Source organism: Girardinichthys multiradiatus, chromosome 22 (assembly GCF_021462225.1).
Source record: "Girardinichthys multiradiatus isolate DD_20200921_A chromosome 22, DD_fGirMul_XY1, whole genome shotgun sequence".
Taxonomy (NCBI): domain Eukaryota; kingdom Metazoa; phylum Chordata; class Actinopteri; order Cyprinodontiformes; family Goodeidae; genus Girardinichthys; species Girardinichthys multiradiatus.
The window spans coordinates 39265027-39287323 of record NC_061814.1 but is presented as its reverse complement, the minus strand read 5'-3'; the positions used below and the strand labels follow the sequence as shown (position 1 = coordinate 39287323).

The 22297-nt window shown below is 38.9% G+C and overlaps 1 protein-coding gene across 3 annotated transcripts in view; it reads right to left on the bottom strand.

Annotated features, from left to right (window-relative positions):
• The window catches only part of LOC124859409 (gamma-aminobutyric acid receptor subunit pi), a 94815-nt gene that overhangs the window by 48302 nt on the left and 24216 nt on the right, over nucleotides 1-22297 (bottom strand). For all 3 annotated transcript variants that reach the window (XM_047352182.1, XM_047352181.1, XM_047352183.1), the window contains exon 2: nucleotides 19059-19148. In XM_047352182.1, coding sequence (XP_047208138.1) covers nucleotides 19059-19111 — 53 coding nt within the window. In that variant the 5' untranslated portion in view covers nucleotides 19112-19148. The remainder of the gene's footprint in view (nucleotides 1-19058; nucleotides 19149-22297) is intronic.

Below are 22297 nucleotides of genomic sequence, written 5' to 3'. Positions count from 1 at the left end.
TCAGTTATTTATTCAAATTGGATATAAAGTTTTTCTAAGGAAACCCAGCAGATTGCATCCGGTCAATGACTTGCAGTGTTCACTCCTCCAGGATGAGAATGCAGAGACAGTGGACAGTCACTGGCGTTGACTTTGCAGCAATCCCTCATACTGAGCATGCATGTAGCGACAATGGAGAGTAAAAACTCCCTTTTAACAGGAAGAAACCTCTAGCAGAACCATGGTCAGTGTGAGCGGCCATCTGCCACGACTGGGGGTTTGAGAGAACAGAGAAGAGAGAACAAGAACACAGAAACCCTGATCCAGGAGTACTTTCTATGAGAAGGAAAAGTAAACATTAATGGATGTAGCCCATTTAGTAGTTTCATCTAGGAAGAAAAAACAGATGAACTCTGAGCCAGCTTTCAAGTCTACAGTATGAAAGAGAGCACATACAGTTAGTCACAGTAAAAGCTCAGTCAGTAGCTATGTCTAGGAGAAAAATAGGGTTAAATACTGAAAGTCACAGCCAAGTGTATCATCGGTAGAAGATGAGCATTAAGTTGTTGGCAGCTTGTAAGATGCCCCCCTCCAGGAAGGTGTCACAGGTTAGATACAGAGTCAGGCCAGGTGTAGCTTCTAGGAAGAGAAAAGAGAGAGAACATAAAGTTAAAAGTTGAAATAACAGCAAATAATGCAAAATTGGAGAGTAGTATGAGAATGTAGCAGAGAGAGTGAAAGTGGTCATTATGTCCTCCAGCAGTCTAAGCCTATAGCAGCATAACTACAGAGATAGCTCAGGAAAACCTAAGCCACTCTAACTATAAGCTTTATTAAAAAGGAAAGTTTTAAGCCTAGCCCTAAAAGTAGACAAGGTGTCTGCCTCATGGACTAAAACTGGGAGCTTGTTCCACAGGAGAGGAGCCTGATAACTAAAGGATCTGCCTCCCATTCTACTTCTAGAGACTCTAGGAACCACCAGTAAACCTGCAGTTTGAGAACAAAGTGCTCTTTTAGAATATACGGAACAATCAGATCTCTGATGTATGATGGAGCTTGATCGTTAAGGGCTTTATATGTGAGAAGGAGAATTTTAAATTCTATCCTGGATTTAAAAGGAGGCCAATGAATGGAAGCTAAAATAGGAGAAATATAATCTCTCTTTTTAATTTTCCTCAGAACCTCTTGCTGCAAGATTTTGGATCAGCTGAAGGCTTTTACCTACATTTTGTGGACATCCTGATAGTAAGGAATGACAATAGTCCAGCCTTGAAGTAACAAATGCATGGACTAGTTTTTCAGCATCACTCCTAGATAGGATATTTCTAATTTTGGCAATGTTCCGGAGGTGAAAGAAAGAAGGCCTAGAAACCCGTTTAATATGACATGTCCTGGTCAAAAATAACACCAAAGTGTTTTACTTTATTAGTTTAATGTAATGCCATCCAGGTTAAGTGATTGACTAACCAGTTTCTTTTTCAAAGACTCAGATCTGAAGATGACAACTGCTGTCTTGTCTGAATTAAGAAGCAGAAAATTTAAAGTCATCCAAGTTTTTATGTCTTCAAGACATGCTTGTAGTCTAACTGGTTGGGCTCATCAGGATTTATGGATAAGTAAAGCTGAGTATCATCAGCATAACAGTGAAAATATATCCTATGCTGCCTGATAATTTTACCTATTGGAAGCATATACAGGTCCTTCTCAAAAAATTAGCATATTGTGATAAAGTTCATTATTTTCTATAATGTAATGATGAAAATTTAATATTCATATATTTTAAATTCATTGCACACTAACTGAAATATTTCAGGTTTTTTATTGTCTTAATACGGATGATTTTGGCATACAGCTCATGAAAACCCAAAATTCCTATCTCACAAAATTAGCATATTTCATCCGACCAAAAAAAGAAAAGTGTTTTTAATACAAACAACATCAACCTTCAAATAATCATGTACAGTTATGCACTCAATACTTGGTCGGGAATCCTTTTGCAGAAATGACTGCTTCAATACGGCGTGGCATGGAGGCAATCAGCCTGTGGCACTGCTGAGGTCTTATGGAGGCCCAGGATGCTTCGATAGCGGCCTTTAGCTCATCCAGAGTGTTGGGTCTTGAGTCTCTCAACGTTCTCTTCACAATATCCCACAGATTCTCTATGGGGTTCAGGTCAGGAGAGTTGGCAGGCCAATTGAGCACAGTGATACCATGGTCAGTAAACCATTTACCAGTGGTTTTGGCACTGTGAGCAGGTGCCAGGTCGTGCTGAAAAATGAAATCTTCATCTCCATAAAGCTTTTCAGCAGATGGAAGCATGAAGTGCTCCAAAATCCCCTGATAGCTAGCTGCATTGACCCTGCCCTTGATAAAACACAGTGGACCAACACCAGCAGCTGACACGGCACCCCAGACCATCACTGACTCTGGGTACTTGACACTGGACTACTGGCATTTTGGCATTTCCTTCTCCCCAGTCTTCCTCCAGACTCTGGCACCTTGATTTCCGAATGACATGCAGAATTTGCTTTCATCCGAAAAAAGTACTTTTGACCACTGAGCAACAGTCCAGTGCTGCTTCTCTGTAGCCCAGGTCTGGGGAATGCGGCACCTGTAGCCCATTTCCTGCACACGCCTGTGCACGGTGGCTCTGGATGTTTCTACTCCAGACTCAGTCCACTGCTTCCGCAGGTCCCCCAAGGTCTGGAATCGGCCCTTCTCCACAATCTTCCTCAGGGTCCGGTCACCTCTTCTCATTGTGCAGCGTTTTTTGCCACACTTTTTCCTTCCCACAGACTTCCCACTGAGGTGCCTTGATACAGCACTCTGGGAACAGCCTATTCGTTCAGAAATTTCTTTCTGTGTCTTACCCTCTTGCTTGAGGGTGTCAATAGTGGCCTTCTGGACAGCAGTCAGGTTGGCAGTCTTAACCATGATTGGGGTTTTGAGTGATGAACCAGGCTGGGAGTTTTAAAGGCCTCAGGAATCTTTTGCAGGTGTTTAGAGTTAACTCGTTGATTCAGATGATTAGGTTCATAGCTCGTTTAGAGACCCTTTTAATGATATGCTAATTTTGTGAGATAGGAATTTTGGGTTTTCATGAGCTGTATGCCAAAATCATCCGTATTAAGACAATAAAAGACCTGAAATATTTCAGTTAGTGTGCAATGAATCTAAAATATATGAATGTTAAATTTTCATCATGACATTATGGAAAATAATGAACTTTATCACAATATGCTAATTTTTTGAGAAGGACCTGTATATAGTAAAGAGAATTGGCCGAAGTATTGAACCCTGTAGTACTCCACAATTAACCCTGGAGTTTAAAGATGATTTATCATTTACATGAACAAACTGGAATCTGTCAGACAAATAAGATTCAAACCAGCCTAGTGCTGTTTCCCTGATCCCTACAGCATATTCCAGCCTTTCTAAGAGAATATTATGATCGACTGTATCAAATGGAGCACTGAGATCTAACAGGACAAGTACAGACACAAGTTCATTATCTGAGGCTAGGAGAATATCATTAGTGACTTTCAGCAGACTTGTTTCAATGCTTTAATGAGCTGTGAAACCTGCCTGAAACTCTTCAAACAGATTATTGCTGTGTAAATGCTCACACATTTGATTAGCAACTATTTTCTCAAGAATTTTAGATAAGAATGGAAGATATGATATTGGTCTGTAATTTATTAAATCATCTTGATCAAGCGAATGTTTCTTAAGCAAAGGTTTAATTACAGCTACCTTAAAAGCTTGTGGTTCTGATCCATTTACTATATAGATTAATCATATCTAAAGTGGGGCTGGTAATCAGAGGGAACACTTCCTTAAATAATTTGGTTGGGATTGGGTCTAACATACAAGTTGAAAGTTTAGATGAAGCCAATATTTTTGATAACTCAGGAAGCACCACTGAATCACAACAGTCCACACACAGGTCAGGTTCTACAGTTACTTCCAATGTTTTATCACTTGCTGAGGATGAAGTAATCATCTTTGGGAGTATGCCAATGATTTTGTTTTTAATAGAATCAATTTTATTTAAAAATAATCCCATAAAGTCATGACTGCTGAGAGCTAAGGGAATAAATGGTTTAACAGAGCTATGACTCTGTGTAAGTTTAGCAACTGTACTAAAGAGAAAACTAGGATTATTCTTATTCTCTTCTATTTATGATGAGAAATAAGCTGTTCTAGCTTGGCGAAGACAACACTAGACAATTTTTCCAGATTAAGTAGGAATCCTCTAGGTGTGTAGAGCGCCTTTTCCTCTCCAATTTTCTAACATTGTGCTTTAAAGTAGGCAGCTCTGAATTAAACCAGGGAGCCAGCCTCCTATAAATAATATAAATAATTGGGCGAGACACTGTCTTAATAGGGTACAGGGTGGGTAGCAGTATAGAAGCTACAGAGAAGAGTGTTAAACTACAACCCTGCTTCCTGGTCTGAACCTTGGGTTGTCAGAGTTTTGAAGAACTAATAAATTCGACCAGATTACTAGAAACATGAGCTGCTTCATTCAAAGTGGGATGGATGTCGTCTCATGGATCGGACCAGGTTTTCCCCAAAATGTTCACCAATTATCAATGTAGCCCACATCGTTCTCTGGACACCATCTAGACAGCCAGCGGTTGAATAACAGCATGCGGCTAAACATGTCGTCACTGGTCAGATTAGGGAAGGGACCAGAGAAAATTACAGAGTCCGACATTGTTTTGGCAAACTTACTCACCGAAGCAACACTAACTTTGGTGACCTCCGGAAGTCATTACTGCCATCATGAATAATAATTTTACTGTATTTACACTTATCCTTATCCAGCAGTTTCAGGTCCGTTCTGGCCCCTGGCAAACATTTGACTATGGTCGCTGGTGTCTCTAGTGCCACGTTTCTGACTATAGAGCTGCCCATTACCAGAGCTGGCTTCTCAGCGGATGTGTCGCTGAGCGGAAAAAATCTGTTAGAAACGCAGACAGGTTGGTGGTGACCTGTGAGCTGGGATCTACTTGACTTTTAGAGTTTGAAAATCAAGCCAATTCATATTCAAACAGCTCATGACATTTGGATCTTATTTCACAGCACCAAATCTATTTAGAAAACATACACAACTGATTCTTTTCTTTCTGTTCAGAGCTGTGATCACAGTGCCATGGGGTTTCAAATTTAGAGCACCCTTGCGATTTCCTTGTCAGCATGTTGTGGGTAAGAGGAGGCATCTGTTGTCTTTTGACAGACAGCTGGGGGTAACAGGTAAAACTTATGGTATTCTTCTTTTCTTCTCTTAAAGAGAATATTCCGTTTTTGCCGCTATGAAATTCCATTTGAGAAAGAAACCGCTGCTCCCCTTAAATATTGAGATTATATTATTCGGCTCTGAAGGGACTTTCAAGGCTTCCTCAGACCTTTCAGCCATTTCAGGCAAATATACAGAGACAGGGAACCAGGATCCACAACAAGAAACCCTCCTGAGTTTGTCCCATAGGCCTATGTGCATAAAAGCAGCTGTTTCTCCCTTTCATGCTATCCCAGTGAGCTCCCTAAGCTCCTCCACACGGGAGAGTAGCAGAACTCCCCTCTACCAAATAAAGAACATTTGCTGTCTTCATAAGTCCCCTCAAGTCAGAGGAACCTTGGAAAAAGATGTAACTAAGAAACACAAAGCGTTGTGTCATAGAAGAGAATAGATACAGGTCCTTCTCAAAATATTAGCATATTGTGATGAAGTTCATTATTTATTTTATTTTATTTTATTTATTTATACTTTATTTTCATCACTATTTACATTGTAGATTCTCACCAAAGCCAACAAAACTATGAATGAACACACATGAAATTATGTAGTAAACAAAAATTGTTAAATAGCTCTAAACATTTTTATAATCTGTCGGTGGCAACAATAGCAGAGGTTCGTCGTGTAACCGGTGAGTTCCCGGTTCAAACTCCTGCTCTGTCTGTCTCAGTCGTTGTGTCCTTGGGCAAGACACTTCCCCCTCCTTCCCTGCTGATGGGGGGTCAGAGGGCTTGGTGGCGCCTGTGTATGACAGCCTCATGTCTGTCAGTCTGCCCTTGGGCAGCTGTGGCTACTATGTAGCTCACCACTGTCAGTGTGTGAATGTGTGTGTGAATGGGTGGATGACTGATTGTAGTGTAAAGCACTTTGGGGTCTCTGGGGACTTGATAAAGCACTATGCAAGTTCTGTCAGGATCTGCCATTTTGGTTTTTGTGTTTGTTTAATTTTGCTGTTAGGTGTTTCTGTTCCTTTGGTTTATTAGTTATTTATTCCTTTCGTTGTCCTGGTGTTGAGTATTGTCTACACTGCTAGTTAGTTTTTTACCTGGTACTCTCGTTTTTGTTTTAGTGTTGGTTAGGTCCTTGCTGCGTTCTTGTTTATTAGTTCTTCTGCTCTTCCACCCCACTTGTTTGTTAGTTCCTTCCTTGTCCTTAGATCCCCTTTAGTTATTTACTTTGTGTTTGTTTCCCTTAATATTAGTAGTTCTCCCCAGCCTTACTTCGAGTTTTCCCTTGTGTAGTTTTTTGTTTATTTTCCCGGTTAAGATTTCTAGTATTGTTACCTCTGTTAGTCCCTGCTGTTCAGTTCTTCTCTGACAGTTATAAGTATTTGTTGCCTCTTCCCTACTCAGTCTCCAGCTTCCTGGTTTCTAGTTTGTTTTCAGTCTAGTTTAGTTCCCCGTGTCCCTGCGTTCCTCAGCATTTGTCACCATAGTAACCATTGATTTCCTCAGTCTCCACAGCGGGTCCCACTTCTCATCTGATCACCTTAGCTCCCCTCTTATTGGTCCACTATCCTCCTCTCCCTCCTTATATATGTGGTTGTTGTTATTATTCTCTGCTGGTTGCTCACTTCATGTAATCCATGAATGTCACGTCCTCAAGTTCCATGTGCCTCTTAGATTTTGATACCAGAGTTATCTCCTGAGACTTTGTAAGTGCTGTTTTCCACGCCTGAATTAAAAGATCTGTTTTACAACATGCTGAGCCCAAGCGCCTGTTTGCATTTTGGTCCAACACAACCGCAGACTGTGACAAGTTCAGGCCATTTACCATTTACCATCTTCAAAATAGCCACCCTTTGCTTTGATTACTGATTTACTCTCTTGGCATTCTCTCCATGAGCTTCATGAGGTGGTCACCTGAAAAGGTTTTCCAAAGAGTCCTGAAAGAACTTCCCAGAGGTTCATTGACATACTGCTAACAGTTAATATTTCAGTCATCACAGCGAAGGGCGGCTATTTTAAGGAATCTAAAATATAAAACATAGGTGTTCATTCACAATTTTGATGCCTTCAGTTAGAATTTATGTACAATGTAAATTGTCATCAACATAAAGACAATTATTAATTGAGAAAGTGGTTCTAAAACTTTTGACTGGTCGTGTCAATAAAAAAGCAGCAGCTTTAACTACTGTTAGAACAAAAACATCAATATAACCTTCAACATAAAAATTACAATTACTACTCTGATCTAACTTTAAAATATGTTATTCAAAGTTTGCTTTGAATGTAGGAACATTTGTAATGCATTTTAAGTAAGCAGCTAGCTTCAGTCTGCACAGTAGGGCTACATAAAACTACTGCTCAGAGGGGAATACCAGTAATAGGCAAGGCAGAGCAATACAAGTATGTCCACAACTTCGCCGACAAAACTCACACAAATATAATCTGAATACTTCTACTCAAAACTACCCGTCATTATATCTACAACTATATCTGATACTAGCTGTGGTTCCTCTTACAAAGTTTCTATGGGAAAATAGCTAACAAAATGCCATTTCATATAGTTGTACAAATCCTAGCGGTGGGGGTTTTACACATGATTGTACTGATCCCAAGTGATGGAAAGGAAAGGATGCGACTCGGCATCATGAGGATAAAGACCCTGATGCACAGCCTTCTCAGTGAGAACCTCAGATGAATGTGGTTTGTGGGAAGAAATTTCCTTCTCAAAGCTTGACTGACAGAAGTGCTGTGATAAAGCACAGTGTGAAGGGGAACTGTGGAGAAACCTGACAGATAGCTTGACAGATTTGTCTCGTGTGTCACAGAGGACACATATATTCCGGGGCTTGCAAAGGTAGTCATGCTCTTTGAAGTTTTGCACACTTTCATGTATTTTATTGGAATTTTGTAAACAACCCAAAGTAGAGAAAGATTGTGAAGTCAATGGAAAATGGAACATGGCTTTCAATGTATTTGTAAAAATATCTGAAAGATGTGGCATGCAAGCCTCTTTTACACTGATTTACTTGAATCTGTCTAAACCAATTGCCCTCAAATGTCAGTTTTATTTTTACACAAATTTTAAACAAATATATAATTTATCTGTCTTTTCACAATTATGCACTACTTTCTTTGGCTCCAGTAAATCTGACACAAATACATTAAGGTTTGTGTTTGTATTTTGGGAAAATGTGAAAAGGTTCCAATGTTAGAAATTATTTTGTCAAACAGATGGAGCTTTACATGCTGGAGGCAAATGTTTGTGAAATGTAATTATTTTAATAAATAATGTTGATGGGAATATATGTAATACAATGTCTAAGATAAGTGATAAATAATCAGAGCTGTATACAAAAGTAAGCATAACAGAAGCCCAGACAGAGAGAGACAAGGATGCAACAAAGGGCAAGTGGCAGAAAGCATGCTTTCGAACCTGAAAACTGACAAAGGACAGTAAGCTAATTAGAAACGATTTACATGTAGTAAAGAGAGAGGAAAACAAGTTTAACTGATAAAAGAAGCACAGATACAAAATAAAAGGGCCCCTGGATATATAAACAGGAAACTTGTGCAACATCGAAAAGCTCCACAGACCAGGACAAGGATATCTACAATTAAACTCACTGAAGAAAGAAAAGGTTTAGTTAAAAAATCAGACATTGTCAGTGTAATGCTGAACTTTGGTTAGTTTTGAATGAATGCCAGCCTCCTCATTATTTAGCTACCAGAAAAGTTCTGATCAAAAACTAATCTCTGTTGATTTGACACCAACACAGCTGACTTGAGACAAGCCAATAATACTCCCCTCTGTGGAGCATAAATTAAAGCTATATGTAAAATCTGAACATCTCAAAACACAGCATTGTGCTCAACCAAGTGAAAAACTTGTAGTTCCAATAAGCGTTTATCAAAAAAGGGGAAACAGTTCTCGATCTTATACAGTAGCACATGTGTTTGGACATTTAAAGCTAATCAGAATTTTCTCTAAAATTAGTCAAACTTGCTAAGTTTAATTCTAGAAGCAACATGGATTCAAGGATTACAGATAAGACTGACTACAATAAAACACATGATAGCAGTTTCTGAAGAGGACCATGAAAACTAATCAAATGGAAAAAAATAACAGATATGTACCACTTAAAGTTCCTGAAACAATCATCACTGTAACAGAATGCTTTAGCTTCACCATTCATGGCAGTATTGATCATCACTTCTGGATCAACAGACTGAAAGGCTGGTAAAAAAAGCCATAAAGTTGAACCTTTTGCAATTTTTGAAAATCTGTCTGAATGTTTATTGATGTAGGCTTGCTCCCCTTGCTATGCCATTGACCTAAATACACACAAAGTGGATTTAGCAGGGATCTTTGTTTTTAAGTCCGCTTTTTAAAAAGTTTAGATTTTGTGAATCATTCAGTTGAAATCTAAACTTTTTTACCCATCTGTGTTTTTATCATCAGTTTACATTTGTAGATAAAAAAGGGGGGAAAACACTGCATAATATCTTTATTATTGGAGTTTTTAGATAAAAACAGATGCACTGGTACATTTTGGAACTGGAATAGCTGTGGTTTTACTTTTAAGAGGTTTAGCATGGAGACTGAAGTTAGTATGAAGGCTGTGCGTTGCCTTCCTGACAAGCTTTAAATTGGTCCTGGCATCCTGTCTAACTTCAGTGATGGGATCTTCTTGGAATCGGTGATGTGAGTTCAGCGAGAGCCCTGGAGCATTAACTTGTCTAAATCAGTTCACTGGAGGATCACTCTTTGAAACCATTGTGATAAAGCACTTGATGAATCCGTAATTCAGTTACATGGTTTGCCAGAAACTCACTACACTACTTCCCTATTTAAATTTTCTTGGAATCCACGCCATCTGCATGAAATAGATAAGGACAATTTGAACAGGTAACATACCTCCTTTTGTAATGTTAAGTAGAAAATTATGCTACAAAGCTCACTTATATTTTTCTCCCAGACCACTGTCGGTGTCTTGTTTGAGACAGTTGGGTCATGTACGTACATGGGACCTGTAAATGGATTTCTATTCAAGAGTAAAGTCATGTCTGTGCAGTAAAGTAAGACAAGTAAAGTCTTTAATCTGCAAGTAATAGGCTTTTTTATGTGGATTCTGTGAAACCACTGGGACTACATTTTTTTTCTCTTATTATGATTCTGTCATGGGAGCTTAATTGAGAAATGAAGTATGACTGCTTTCATGATGCACCCTGAACTGTCAACATACAGTCTTTAGGTCTTTTTTGCACCTAATTGTCCCCTAGACACTGGAGCTCATTTGAACTGAGGTCGCCACATCCTGCAGCTGCAGTTTGCCAAACAAATAAATTATGTATTCCCTTCCTCACCTGTAGTGAATTGGAGAGTGCCAATAATGGCATCTAGTTCTTTATAACAGTGAAACATGTCCATTTTCAACTTTTTGCAGCACTGCTAAACCTTCGTGGTTCTTGTGAGTTCTTACCAGAAACTGCGAGCCATTTCTCCCGGTTGTAGTTCTACACACATGTTTGTTTTAGTTGTGTTTACCCACAATGCCCTGCATTGTAGTCTGCTTCCTTCATTTGGTTCATCTGAACTGAACTAAGACCTCTGTGTTCAGGGGGACCAGAGTTTGCTTCTTTAATCCATAGCAGAATTCGATTGTAGATAGCTTGCAGCATTCACTTTACTCATCATTTCTGGTCAGAAACCAATCAAGTACACTCAACAAAGTAATTCAATATGGCACTTTGCCTACATACAAAATGAGTTAATGAAATCTTTTTATGTATATTTGTTTTATAGTATTTTTGAATAACTATGGTGTGACCTTGAGCAAATTGCATGGAGAATATCTGGTGCAACATTACCATTACTTAACATTACTGAATGGTTTCTTCAAATTGGATTTCAATTTATTTCTTTAGGGAGGCTGAAAAGAGGCCGGCAGCAACACTGAAAGAGCTAGATGTTACAGCAGTCAAGTTTATTCTCCATTTGTCTGCCCTAAGGAGTAACACTGCAGGAGAGTGTTACCATAAAGATAAAAACCAAGTTAAAATCTCCTAAGACCTCATAGGATAATGTGTTCCGGTCTGATAAAATCAAACTTGAACTTTTGTGCCACAATTTCAAAATATATGTTTAGCACAAAAACACCAACGATCTTCTAAAACAACACCATGCCCATTAAAACTGCAGGTCTACAAGATAAAAGCCTGTTATGTTTCACACATTTCTGGGATTTGGGTTAAGAGAGCATTCACAACCAATACATTAACTGACTCTGGCAAAATAAAAGTAATACTGTAACCAATTTACATTCAATATGAATTGAATGGCTGCACGGTGGGGCTGCACGGTGGCGCAGTTGGTAGCACTGTTGCCTTGCAGCAAGAAGGTCCTGGGTTCAATTCCCAGCCAGGGGTCTTTCTGCATGGAGTTTGCATGTTCTCCCCATGCATGCGTGGGTTCTCACCAGGTACTCTGGCTTCCTCCCACAGTCCAAAGACATGCCTGTTAGGTTAATTGGTCTCTCTAAATTGCCCTTAGGTGTATGAATGAGTGTGTGCATGGTTGTTTGTGTGTTGCCCTGCGATGGACTGGCGACCTGTCCAGGGTGTACCCTGCCTCTTGCCCATAGACTGCTGGAGATAGGCACCAGCTCCCCTGCAACCCACTATGGAATAAGTGGTAGAAAATGACTGACTGATGAATTGTCTGTGTAAAATAACAGATTGGACTAAATTCTGATGATCAACATAGCAGTTGAAATGTTTTTGAAAAGTTTAATTTATTCTCTTCATCTGCTATGTGGAGGGAATGTTTTTTTTTATTCAGGCTATTTTGGATGATGACAGCAGAGGATGTGTTTCATCACCACATTTAATGTGACGCACAAGCTTGGCTAAATTTGTCTACAAAAACTATTACTGATTTTTCTATTTATTTAGTGCCAGTTCCGAACAATATTGGAACTGAATGAGCTCTAATGCCCTCAGATTAAGGTTTGGGACATTGGTCCACGTAGGCATCCATCTGGTTCAATATTACAATGCAGAAGGAAGGATTGCAAGCATTTAACCAATACAAACACCAAAAACCGTACAGCACTTAAACACACTCCTAATAAACTGTTCTGGTCTGTAAGCACACTCCTTTAGGGGACATGTAGAATCACAGTGGGGACAAAAATGTGGCTCTTTCAAAAAGCAATCATAGGATTTGAGTTGGTGTTTTTTTAAGCACAGAAGGCAGCTAATTAGATTTGCTACCAAAGAAAACATTTCTGATGCTCTTCTCTCACACAAATTTGACTGACTTTATGACTTTTTGATTTTTTGCTTAAACTTTTAAACTGTAACTTTAGTTTGATCTGTAATGCATAAAGGCATATTTCTAAAAATAAATGAAATTAATGCATGTTGTAAATATGAAACTGAGAATATTATTTAATATTTAAATATTAATATTTTAATATTTTACCAAATAATATTCCGGTCTGTTAAGGATTGTCCTGTGAATACCAGCCCCATTACGGCGATGGTATTAGGACAGAATAGAAAGGTGTGAGACGAGCTCAGGCATTATTGAACAGCATAAACTCTGCACATATATGGAATGAATTCACACAATTTCTTAAAATACAAGAATTTATTAACAAAAATAAGTCAACTCAAAGTCAAACATATTTCAATCAACAAACTCTTTACTATGCTAAAACAATCCAACTAAACTACCAAGCAGAATTAAAGAATAATGAAGACTAATGGACTATGTACAATATAAACAAGTTGATTAAAGATGATTAGAAATCATGACCAAAAAGAGTGATGCAACATTACCATGCAATGTTTATGTTTGAGAACCAAGGATTATCTTGAAGAATCTGGAAGTGAAGTTAAGTTAGTTTTGGAACTAACTTAGAAAATAATCAGCAACCTTTAGACAACCCGTCACAATGCAAGATCAGATTAAATATTATTTTAATAAAATAATGTTTTAAATAATGATCTACTGAATAAAACCAACCTTCTGGATGACTAATTCTCAACGGTGTCTAATTAACTGCCTTTATTTATTAAAATAATATTTGAAGAAATATTATTGAGTATTTTGGAAAAGAGCCAAATCTTTCTGGAGAAATGGGGCTTAATGGTGTTTACTTAGTTATCAACTCTAGCAAATGATGTTCAGGGACTACTATTCACTAGCTTGAAAACTAACAACCTTTCTGTTGACTAGCCTTAATGCTAGCACACATGTTCTTACCGGCTGGCAGTTGGGCTAACAAAGAAGCTAGCTAAAGTGCTAAGCTAGAGATAGCTTAGCGCCAGAATCAACACATACCTTTAAAATACCAGGGTTAAAATGCATAAGCGCTGACGGCACGTTATGAGCAATGTTCTGGTTAAAACCACCCTTTAAATAAAGTTTATCTTAGCTTCAAAACATACAAAGAACACGAACCGGCCTGTGTGCTACAGGTAGCATGCTAGCACCAAGATAGCCGAGTTCCACAAAACAAACTTCATAACATGAAAACGTTTAGATCATTTCATCCTAAACCAATCTGTAAATCTGCCCAAAACCCAACCTCTGAACCTGTTGAGGGAATGTTGTCCAAGGGCGAAGTTTGAAGAAGATATCCGTCGTGAACAAAGAGTTAGCTTCCCGCTAACTTCTTCAGTTTCTTCCGATCCGAAGGTGCGTTCGTTCTGTGAACAAAGGTTAGCTTCCCGCTAACTTCCTCAGTTTCTCCCGATCAGAAGGTGACCAGCTCTTCGTTACCGTAAACACGTTTGCGGGCCGTCGTCTTTCCTCCAGACTCGGCTTGTCGAAACAGCTTCTCCACCGACTTCTCTTGAACCCGTTTGCTTCTGTGGGGCCTCGAAGAGAAAATGTAAGCAACTCTTACACCTTAATTTCCCCATTCATGAATGAAAATACCGGATACACAGACAGTATTTCATTCTGCTTAACGTTTGCATATGATCGGTCCTTGGATCCAGTTGAATTTATGTATTTTTACCAGCAAAAGACATTCAGCGCGCTTTCCCCTCCTATCCGGTTCCTATGGAGAGCCGCGTGGAAGAGAAAGACTTGTGGAAAGGTGGGGCTTTTATTTGGGTATTGGCACCACAGGAAGTCCGCAGTTACCCCCTTTCCTGGCTGTGCTGGAAGAAGGTTAATGCACTTTATTTTGAAAGGTTCCAGGAAAGTATGTACCGGAGTTTTAGTGTTGAAAACCCCTGGCTGTGTGGTCCCAACATGCATCTGTATTGCCTTCACCATTAGCTTGTGCATTAAATGAAGAATGTTTTAACCATTTTCAGTGAGTCAAAGCTGGGTCTGAATAATTCATATTACACAGCCTTTAATTACCTTCTTCAGCTGTGATCCTTCACCTGTCCTCTTCAGTTTTGCTGTTTGTTATTTGTACTCGGGGATAAAACAATGCTGACTGCTGCTGGGATTTGTAGCAAAAACAAGAACAGATGAAACAATCTGAGGCCTGGCTGACAGTGTAGCATTGGGAAACATTCCTTCTGGATGTTAAGCTCAATCTGTGGTACACTGCATCCTAAACATAAAGGAAAACTTGATTTATTCCACATAGTTCATACCATGGCCATACATGGCTTTGCATTACTGCATCTTTCAACCTCTAACATTTATATTTGCTTGCTTTCAGTCAGGGCCTTCCCCTGCTCTACAGTTCCAATTTTGTTTTCTCTGCTCAAGCTGTGCTGCATTTCAATTCTCACTGCAAAGTAAAAGCACTCTCCCCTGATCACACTGAAGCTATCGAAGCTTCAGAGCTGAGCAAAGAAGTGGTCTGTCAATATTCTTTGGAAGAGGCTGAATTGACATCCCTGTGTTTCTGCACACAGTTAAATGGAGGCCCTTTCAGTTACATAGCGAAATGTTTGAAACCGGTTTGATTATACTACAAAAGCCTGGAATTCTTCTCCAGTGACAATGGAGCCTACATTAAATAAATAAACCCTTGTCACTAATATTGTGTTTGTGGATCAGATCTCTAGGCTTAGTCATGAAGAAGAGGGTGTCTGGTTTGGGAACCTAAAGGTCTAGTCTTTGCCTTTTGCCAGATGACATGGTTCTTTTGGCGACTTCAAGCCACAACCTCTAGCGTATACTGTAGCTGTTCGCTGCCCAGCAAAGGTCAAATCCTCAACCATGGTTCTCAACATGGTTCTCCCTCTGGGCTGCAAATCTGTATCTTTTTTTCTTGTTCACAAGTGATGGAAGAATGAAGCAGGAGATGGTTATGAGTTGTGATGTCTAACGAGATAGTCAGCAGCACAGGAGCACCACAGGGGACTGTACTCTCACCATTCCTTTTCACTCTGTACACCTCAGACTTCCAGTACAAGACAGACTCCTGTCATCTGCAGAAATACTCAGATGATTCTGCAGTCGTGGGGTGGATCAGAGATGGACAAGAAGCTGAGTAAAGGAAGGTGGTGGACCGCTTTGTGGCATGGTGTGGAAACAATCATCTAATTTTGAACATGACTAACACAAAGGAGATGATTGTAGATTTTAAGAGAAACAGGAATAAGTCAAAAACTATTTCTATCATGGGAGAAGTGGAGGTGGTGGAGGAGTATAAATACCTCGGTGTTCACCTGGACAACAGACTAGAGTGGAGATGCAACTGTGAAGCCATCTACAAGAAGGGACAGAGCAGACTGTACTTCTTGAGGAAGCTTAGGTCCTTTGGTGTTTGCAGCAAGATGCTGCATATCTTCTGTAAGTCTGTTGTGGAGAGTGTGATCTCTTCTGCCATCATCTGCTGGGGAAGCAGCATCAGAGCCAGGGACTTAAAAAGCTCAACAAGCTGATAAAGAAGGCTGGTTCTGTTCTGGGGACTCCTCTGGAACCTCTGGAGATCATTGTGGAAAGAAGGATTCTTCATAAAATGAAGAACATTATAGAGAACCCTGAGCATCCTCTTCATGAGACTGTCCTACAACAACAGAGTGTCTTCAGTCAGAGGCTTCTTCAGATCTGCTGTAAGACGGAGCGCTACAGGAGATCCTTCCTGCCCACAGCCATCAGCATCTACAACGGCTCTTTGAGGAAACCTTCATAATATGAGCTATAACAACATTTAATTTCCCTTTGAGATTAATAAAGTATTTTTGAATTTAATTAAATTGTTATACAGCTTGGAGTCTCATCTACAGTAACGCAATCAGCCATGGTCTCTCATGGTCTAGAAAGAGCTGAACCAAAGAATTAAGCTCTAGATTAACCTTTGCATCAACATTCCGACCCTCACCTACATTTGTCAAATATGGATTAGGACCGAGAGAACGTGATTCTGAAAACAAGTGGCGAAATGAGAAATGAGGTTCCTTCATTGGATGGATGAGCTCATCCTAGGAGATGAGGTGAGGAGCTCTGTCATCCAGGAGAGGCTTTTATTTAGCTTCTGCTCCTCCACATCAAAATGATTCAGTTGAGTGGGTTCAGGTATTTGATCAGGATGTCTCCTAGACTCATCTCCTTAAAGATTTTCTAGATAACTATGGGGAGACCCTAGGACAGGCCCAAAACTTGCAAAAGAGGCTATATAGTCTGGTCTTAGTAAAACATTGGGATCCCCCAGAATGAGCTGAGAAGCGTCACTGGAAAGAGGGATATCAGGATATCTGGATTGGTGTGATTACGATCTCAATTTATCAGAAGACAATAGATGGAAGTAAATAAATGTGCAGCATTTTTCTCATCAAAGGGGTTTGATTAAAATGCTGATTTCAGCATTCTCAAGCATAGTCTTATTGCCATTAATAAGCTTCAAGTCAATGTACAATTTTCCTTGGAGCTTGCAATGCTGATTTTTTTCTGTCATTTAGTAAAAACCGTATTCAAATTCATTCACATTTATTTTCACAAGCTTTCTAATCACAGATTCTGTGATTACATTATTTAAATGACTGATCAGTGTATTAGTTCATTTATTCCATGTGGTTTGTCTAAGTTAAAAATGTATTTGATTGTAATTATCAACTTTCATCAGTTTTCCAATGAAGACAACCCTAGTTATTGACTTACTTATCAGTCAGCATCTTCTGACTGTATGCACCAAAGCAACATGTAACCATTTATATCAGTGACAGTTTTTTTTGTTTGTTTGTTTGAGACCAGTTGCTTAAAAGTAAAACTGGGGCACTAATTAAAAGTATTTTATAATTTATAAAAATAAAAAAAAACTGGCATATAAATATGTTGAAGAGAGGCTCAATTCTTTGACATTCTTAACATGGGGAAGACAAGAACACAATATATCTGTAGGTAGATCTTCATAAATCAAATAACATCTAAAAGATGATTTTACTTATCAAACCTTGTTCATACCTACAGTCTGAGTAAAAATGTCAAAAAATAAAAACAACAGAAACCAGGGCTAAGATCCCTGGAAAACTTGTTCGCAGGTATGGCATCATGGCCTAAAAATACCAGGACAATTTGAATACTGAAAGAAACTGAAAAATGGTCATTATTGGATCTTTCACCAGGATAACGATGCGAAACAAATGGTAAAATTAACACAGACACTTTTCAGCTTAGACAGATTTTACTTTTTATCCATGGCCTTGTCGGTCCCCAGACCTAAATATTATAGAAACTCTGTGTGGAGAACTCAAGGGAATAGAGGGGTTATGCAGAATCATGGTCAAGGAGCCCTGTCTGTGTGCTCCAACCTGGTAAAATACTTTAGAAAAGTGTTGTGGGCAGAAGTGGATGATTAAAAGTATTAGCATAAAGGGTACCAATAATTGAGGTACACAAGATTTTATACAAAATTATTTACATATATTTTCATGTAAATCTATATGTATATTTATATTTCCAGATGTTTTTCCACACTGAACAAATCTTCTCAACATAGTTGCGTTTTTCTAATACGTCCACTGTGAAATTAGGCTTTTGCAATAAAACAGTTCATCTTAAAGCTCTTTACATATCTCTAACAATGGAACCAATAAAAGTGGAAAACCTTGTTACATCCCGTCTTTGTATAATCATCACTCAGAACCTGATGCAAACAAAAGAGCAGTCCAGATAGGATCTAAAATCAGATCTCAGTTATCAGAAACCAGGTGGGCTCCTGAAAATTCATGAGCTCTCTCAGTATCTCTACTCCCGCCCATCAGCTAACAGACATACAGAATTCATTTATTCATCACATCTTCGGGTGCACACAACATTTGATGACATGTTTGTGTGGCAGAAAATGTGCTGCACCCCAGTAATCCCACATCTGATTGTATAGCACAGCCTTTCTTTGCACAGAGAAGATCTTATAGCCGGATTCAATGAGAACTAGATGGCTTGCCTTATCTACAATGTGGAAAGTGCACTTTGTACTTTGAAAGTAAAATGCAAAAAGGAGAAGCATCTCCTCACAGTGGCAGGCAAATATGCATCAAAACATCCAATCACTCTCCTGTTATGACCTCAGCAGGGATTATAACCCCAACTGAATGCAATGAGAGATTGCATGTAGTGCTGGATCCTTCCTCATCAGTTTTGCTCAGCAGTGTCATAAATGTGGTAGTGGAATTTCAAAGCTTCTTCTTGCATAAAGAACAGGGAGTCGTTATTGAGTATTGGTGGTTGACAGGAAAATTAAACCACATGAGTATGCCTCTATCTCCACCTGAGCTTGCTGTATAACAATTTTTGGCATTGTACCAAATAACAATCTGAAATGGCTTGATTATGCTCCCTGGCTCTATAATATATCTTTGTGGCTGTTCATCCCACTGGTTATATTTCTCTTATCTATTTGCGGCCTTACCTGCTAATGAGGAGGATAGTGAGCACAGTCCCTCCAGATACAGAGTGAGCCATGACTGCTAAAGGGGAGAAGACACCTGGTCGAATTTATCTGGAATGAGAAAACACAAAGTACTGTTATTTGCAGGGACATATGGGCTGGGTTTCAGGGATATGATTGTAACTGAACACTGCATAATTTGTTGCCTTTAAATAAAATGATACCAGATCTATAACTAGCAGGCTGCCACTACAGATGGTCTGTAGTGCATTCCCTATTTTAAATCATAAAGATCCAAAGTTCCACAAATATTTTCTACTCAGATAGAGTATGTTTCCAAGGTAACTAATGTTACCCTAAGGCTAAGTCTCTCCAATGGCTTTAAAAATCACGCAACAGAAAGGAACACTGATGATTCACCTCGGGACCATGTTCTTCACATCATAATGACCTTGCTAATAACTTCACCCCTACTTTAACTGTGGCACTGAGCTCAAGACTTGGCTGGAAAGTAATAAAAGTGGTTCCCTTCTGGGAGAGGGCTCTTGTTGCACACGTTCCCATGCTCCCCAGTCTCTATCTTCCTTAAGATAAAAGCAGAAACTGAGAGAAAAATCCTCAGAGGCCAGAACGACTTAATGACTCAGAGCCAACAGATACAGATGGTAAACTGGAATAAAAAAATATTGTAAAGCAGAAAGAAAATGTTTGCGACACTAGGACGATTGACATTAACATAATACCAGAAATGCCTTCCTTACAAATTTGACACTGAACCATATGTAATTTGATCACCAGCAAAACTAGGCTGACAGATTTTTAGGACCTGTCAAATTCAGTGGCAGGAGCATCACAACCATATAGACATGATATAAGAGATTTATATAAAGACACATAAAGACAGAAGAAAGGATTAGAAAGACAATTAAAAGACACATTAAATATTTCTATAAAAAATAAACTAATGAGAAATTAAAATTGAAAACAAAAAAACAATCTAGCTATATTTTTGCTTTTGCATCAACCCATGAGGGTTATTACAAATAATAGTAAAAAGGTAAAAAAAAAATCTGGTACCTATTTATTTATTGTTTTTGTGGCAACACAACCATACCCTGCTACAGAAATAGATGTAAACTGCACCCATCGTCATTGCTGCCTCACAACAAGGCCTTTTTCCTGTATGAATGTTCTGCATATGCAGGCTTTCTCCAGAGGCTGGAGACATCCAGGTTAGGGTGGCTTTATATTGCCATGAAGTATGAATTTGTGCAGGTTTGGTTATTTGCCAGTTCGTCTGTTTATGGTGTGTCTCACCACTTTTCCAATAAAAATTGGGATGATGTCCAGCTCCCTTGCAAGACTAAACTGGGTTGCAAATAAAGAAAAGAAGAAATAATAATTTATCTTATGTAAATAATCATGCATATATGATTAAATCAAAAGGGCCAAGGCCATTACACTTATTATTGTTTTTATAAACCCATCAATTAAAATGTATACTAATGACTGAGTTTTTGCATTTTTTATGGTTTTGTTCGTCGGTCTTTACATTGTTTCCTAGGAATATCTGGACATTTAGGAAAAAAGCATTTGTAGCTTTCTTGGACTTTTTAACATGCAAGGCTTCAGTCAGCTTAGGTTAGCAGAAAGGATAGAGAGAACAGAAGATATTACTTAAAACTTTTCAAAAAGTGTTTTCCCTTGTTGTTTTTATCCAAGTTCTGCTTCCTGGAGTATAAATCAGTCTGATTCTTGTACTTGTTTCCAGTTTTTGATGAACAAATCTCTGTGTTTAAATAAGTCTATCTCCTGACCCATAGCTACAGAAAATGCCTTTATTCCAGACATAATTATGTATTTTACAAACAAAGAGTTTACTTTGAAACTGTTTTATAGATAGTGTGATATCTATAAAAAAGTTATTTTTCACCTACGTTTACAAACTTGCAGCTCAAATATAAAATGCACAACCTGATGAATATTTAGTAATGTCCTTTCAGTGTAAAACACTGTCCAATCCTTTTTTCTGGACAGTGAAATGTCTGCTTTTTAATTTACAGCCATGTAGTCACCACTTCAGAATAATTTATGCTAAATAAATGTTACTAAAGAAATATGAGGCAACACATATTATTCAGTTTATGTAACATATTTTCTGAACTGATGTGTAAACACTGTACCACAATCTGGGCAGCACATCAGAGCAGCAGAATTAGGAAACATGATGTGGGCCTAGATGCATAGTTTAATTCTAAAACCACATAAAAGCTCATGTTAACACCATGTTGTGCATTCTAGTTTCCATGTAAAACATTAATATGGCAGTTCAATTAATGTAAATTTTTACAATGCAAACCATTAATCTAGGCATAGGCAGACAGCTCCAGGTAAGAATTTCTTTCTTTGACTGGATTATTTGATTTAGGTGTGTTGAAAGAGAAACTGATAAACAAGTTGCAAGACATGTCACTCGAGGAGTGGAGTTTGACATGTGAGTTCTAGGGTGGATCTATGCTGCATTGTTTGCATGAGACTAGGTTGAAACATTTTTCCGAATTCAAGATTGCTGGCAGTTGCTTTTAGTCTGTAAACCTTTGACAAGCGAGTAAAACCCTATGTACATCAAAAGTGTGTATGAACAGAAACAATTCTGAGCGGTCCATACATCCTTTCAAGCAGACTAGATCACTCTTAACACACTACACACAGCAGGAATATCTCATAATATTATCTTAAGAGCCGTCATGATGATCAGGGCATGTCAAAATGGGAAGATTGGGTCAAAAATTGGCATAAAAATCCTGCCACGTGTACCAGGCATAAGAAGAGGTAGCTGCCGGTTATTCGATGCCAGAGTGTCAACCACAGTGGTACCTCTAGCCCTTGTTAATGTCAGTCAGTCATTTTCTACCACTTATTCCATAGTGGGTCGCGGGGAAGCTGGTGCCTATCTCCAGCAGTCTACGGGCGAGAGGCGGGGTTCACCCTGGACAGATCGCCAGTCCATCACAGGGCAACACGCAAACAACCATGCACACACTCATTCATACACTTAAAGGCAATTTAGAGAGATCAATTAACCTAACAGGCATGTCCATGTCTTTGGACTGTGGGAGGAAGCCGGAGTACCCAGTGAGAACCCACACATGCATGGGGAGAACATGCAAACTCCATGCAGAAAGACCACTGACTGGGAATCGAATCCAGGACCTTCTTGCTGCAAGGCAACAGTGCTACCAACTGCACCACCATGCAGC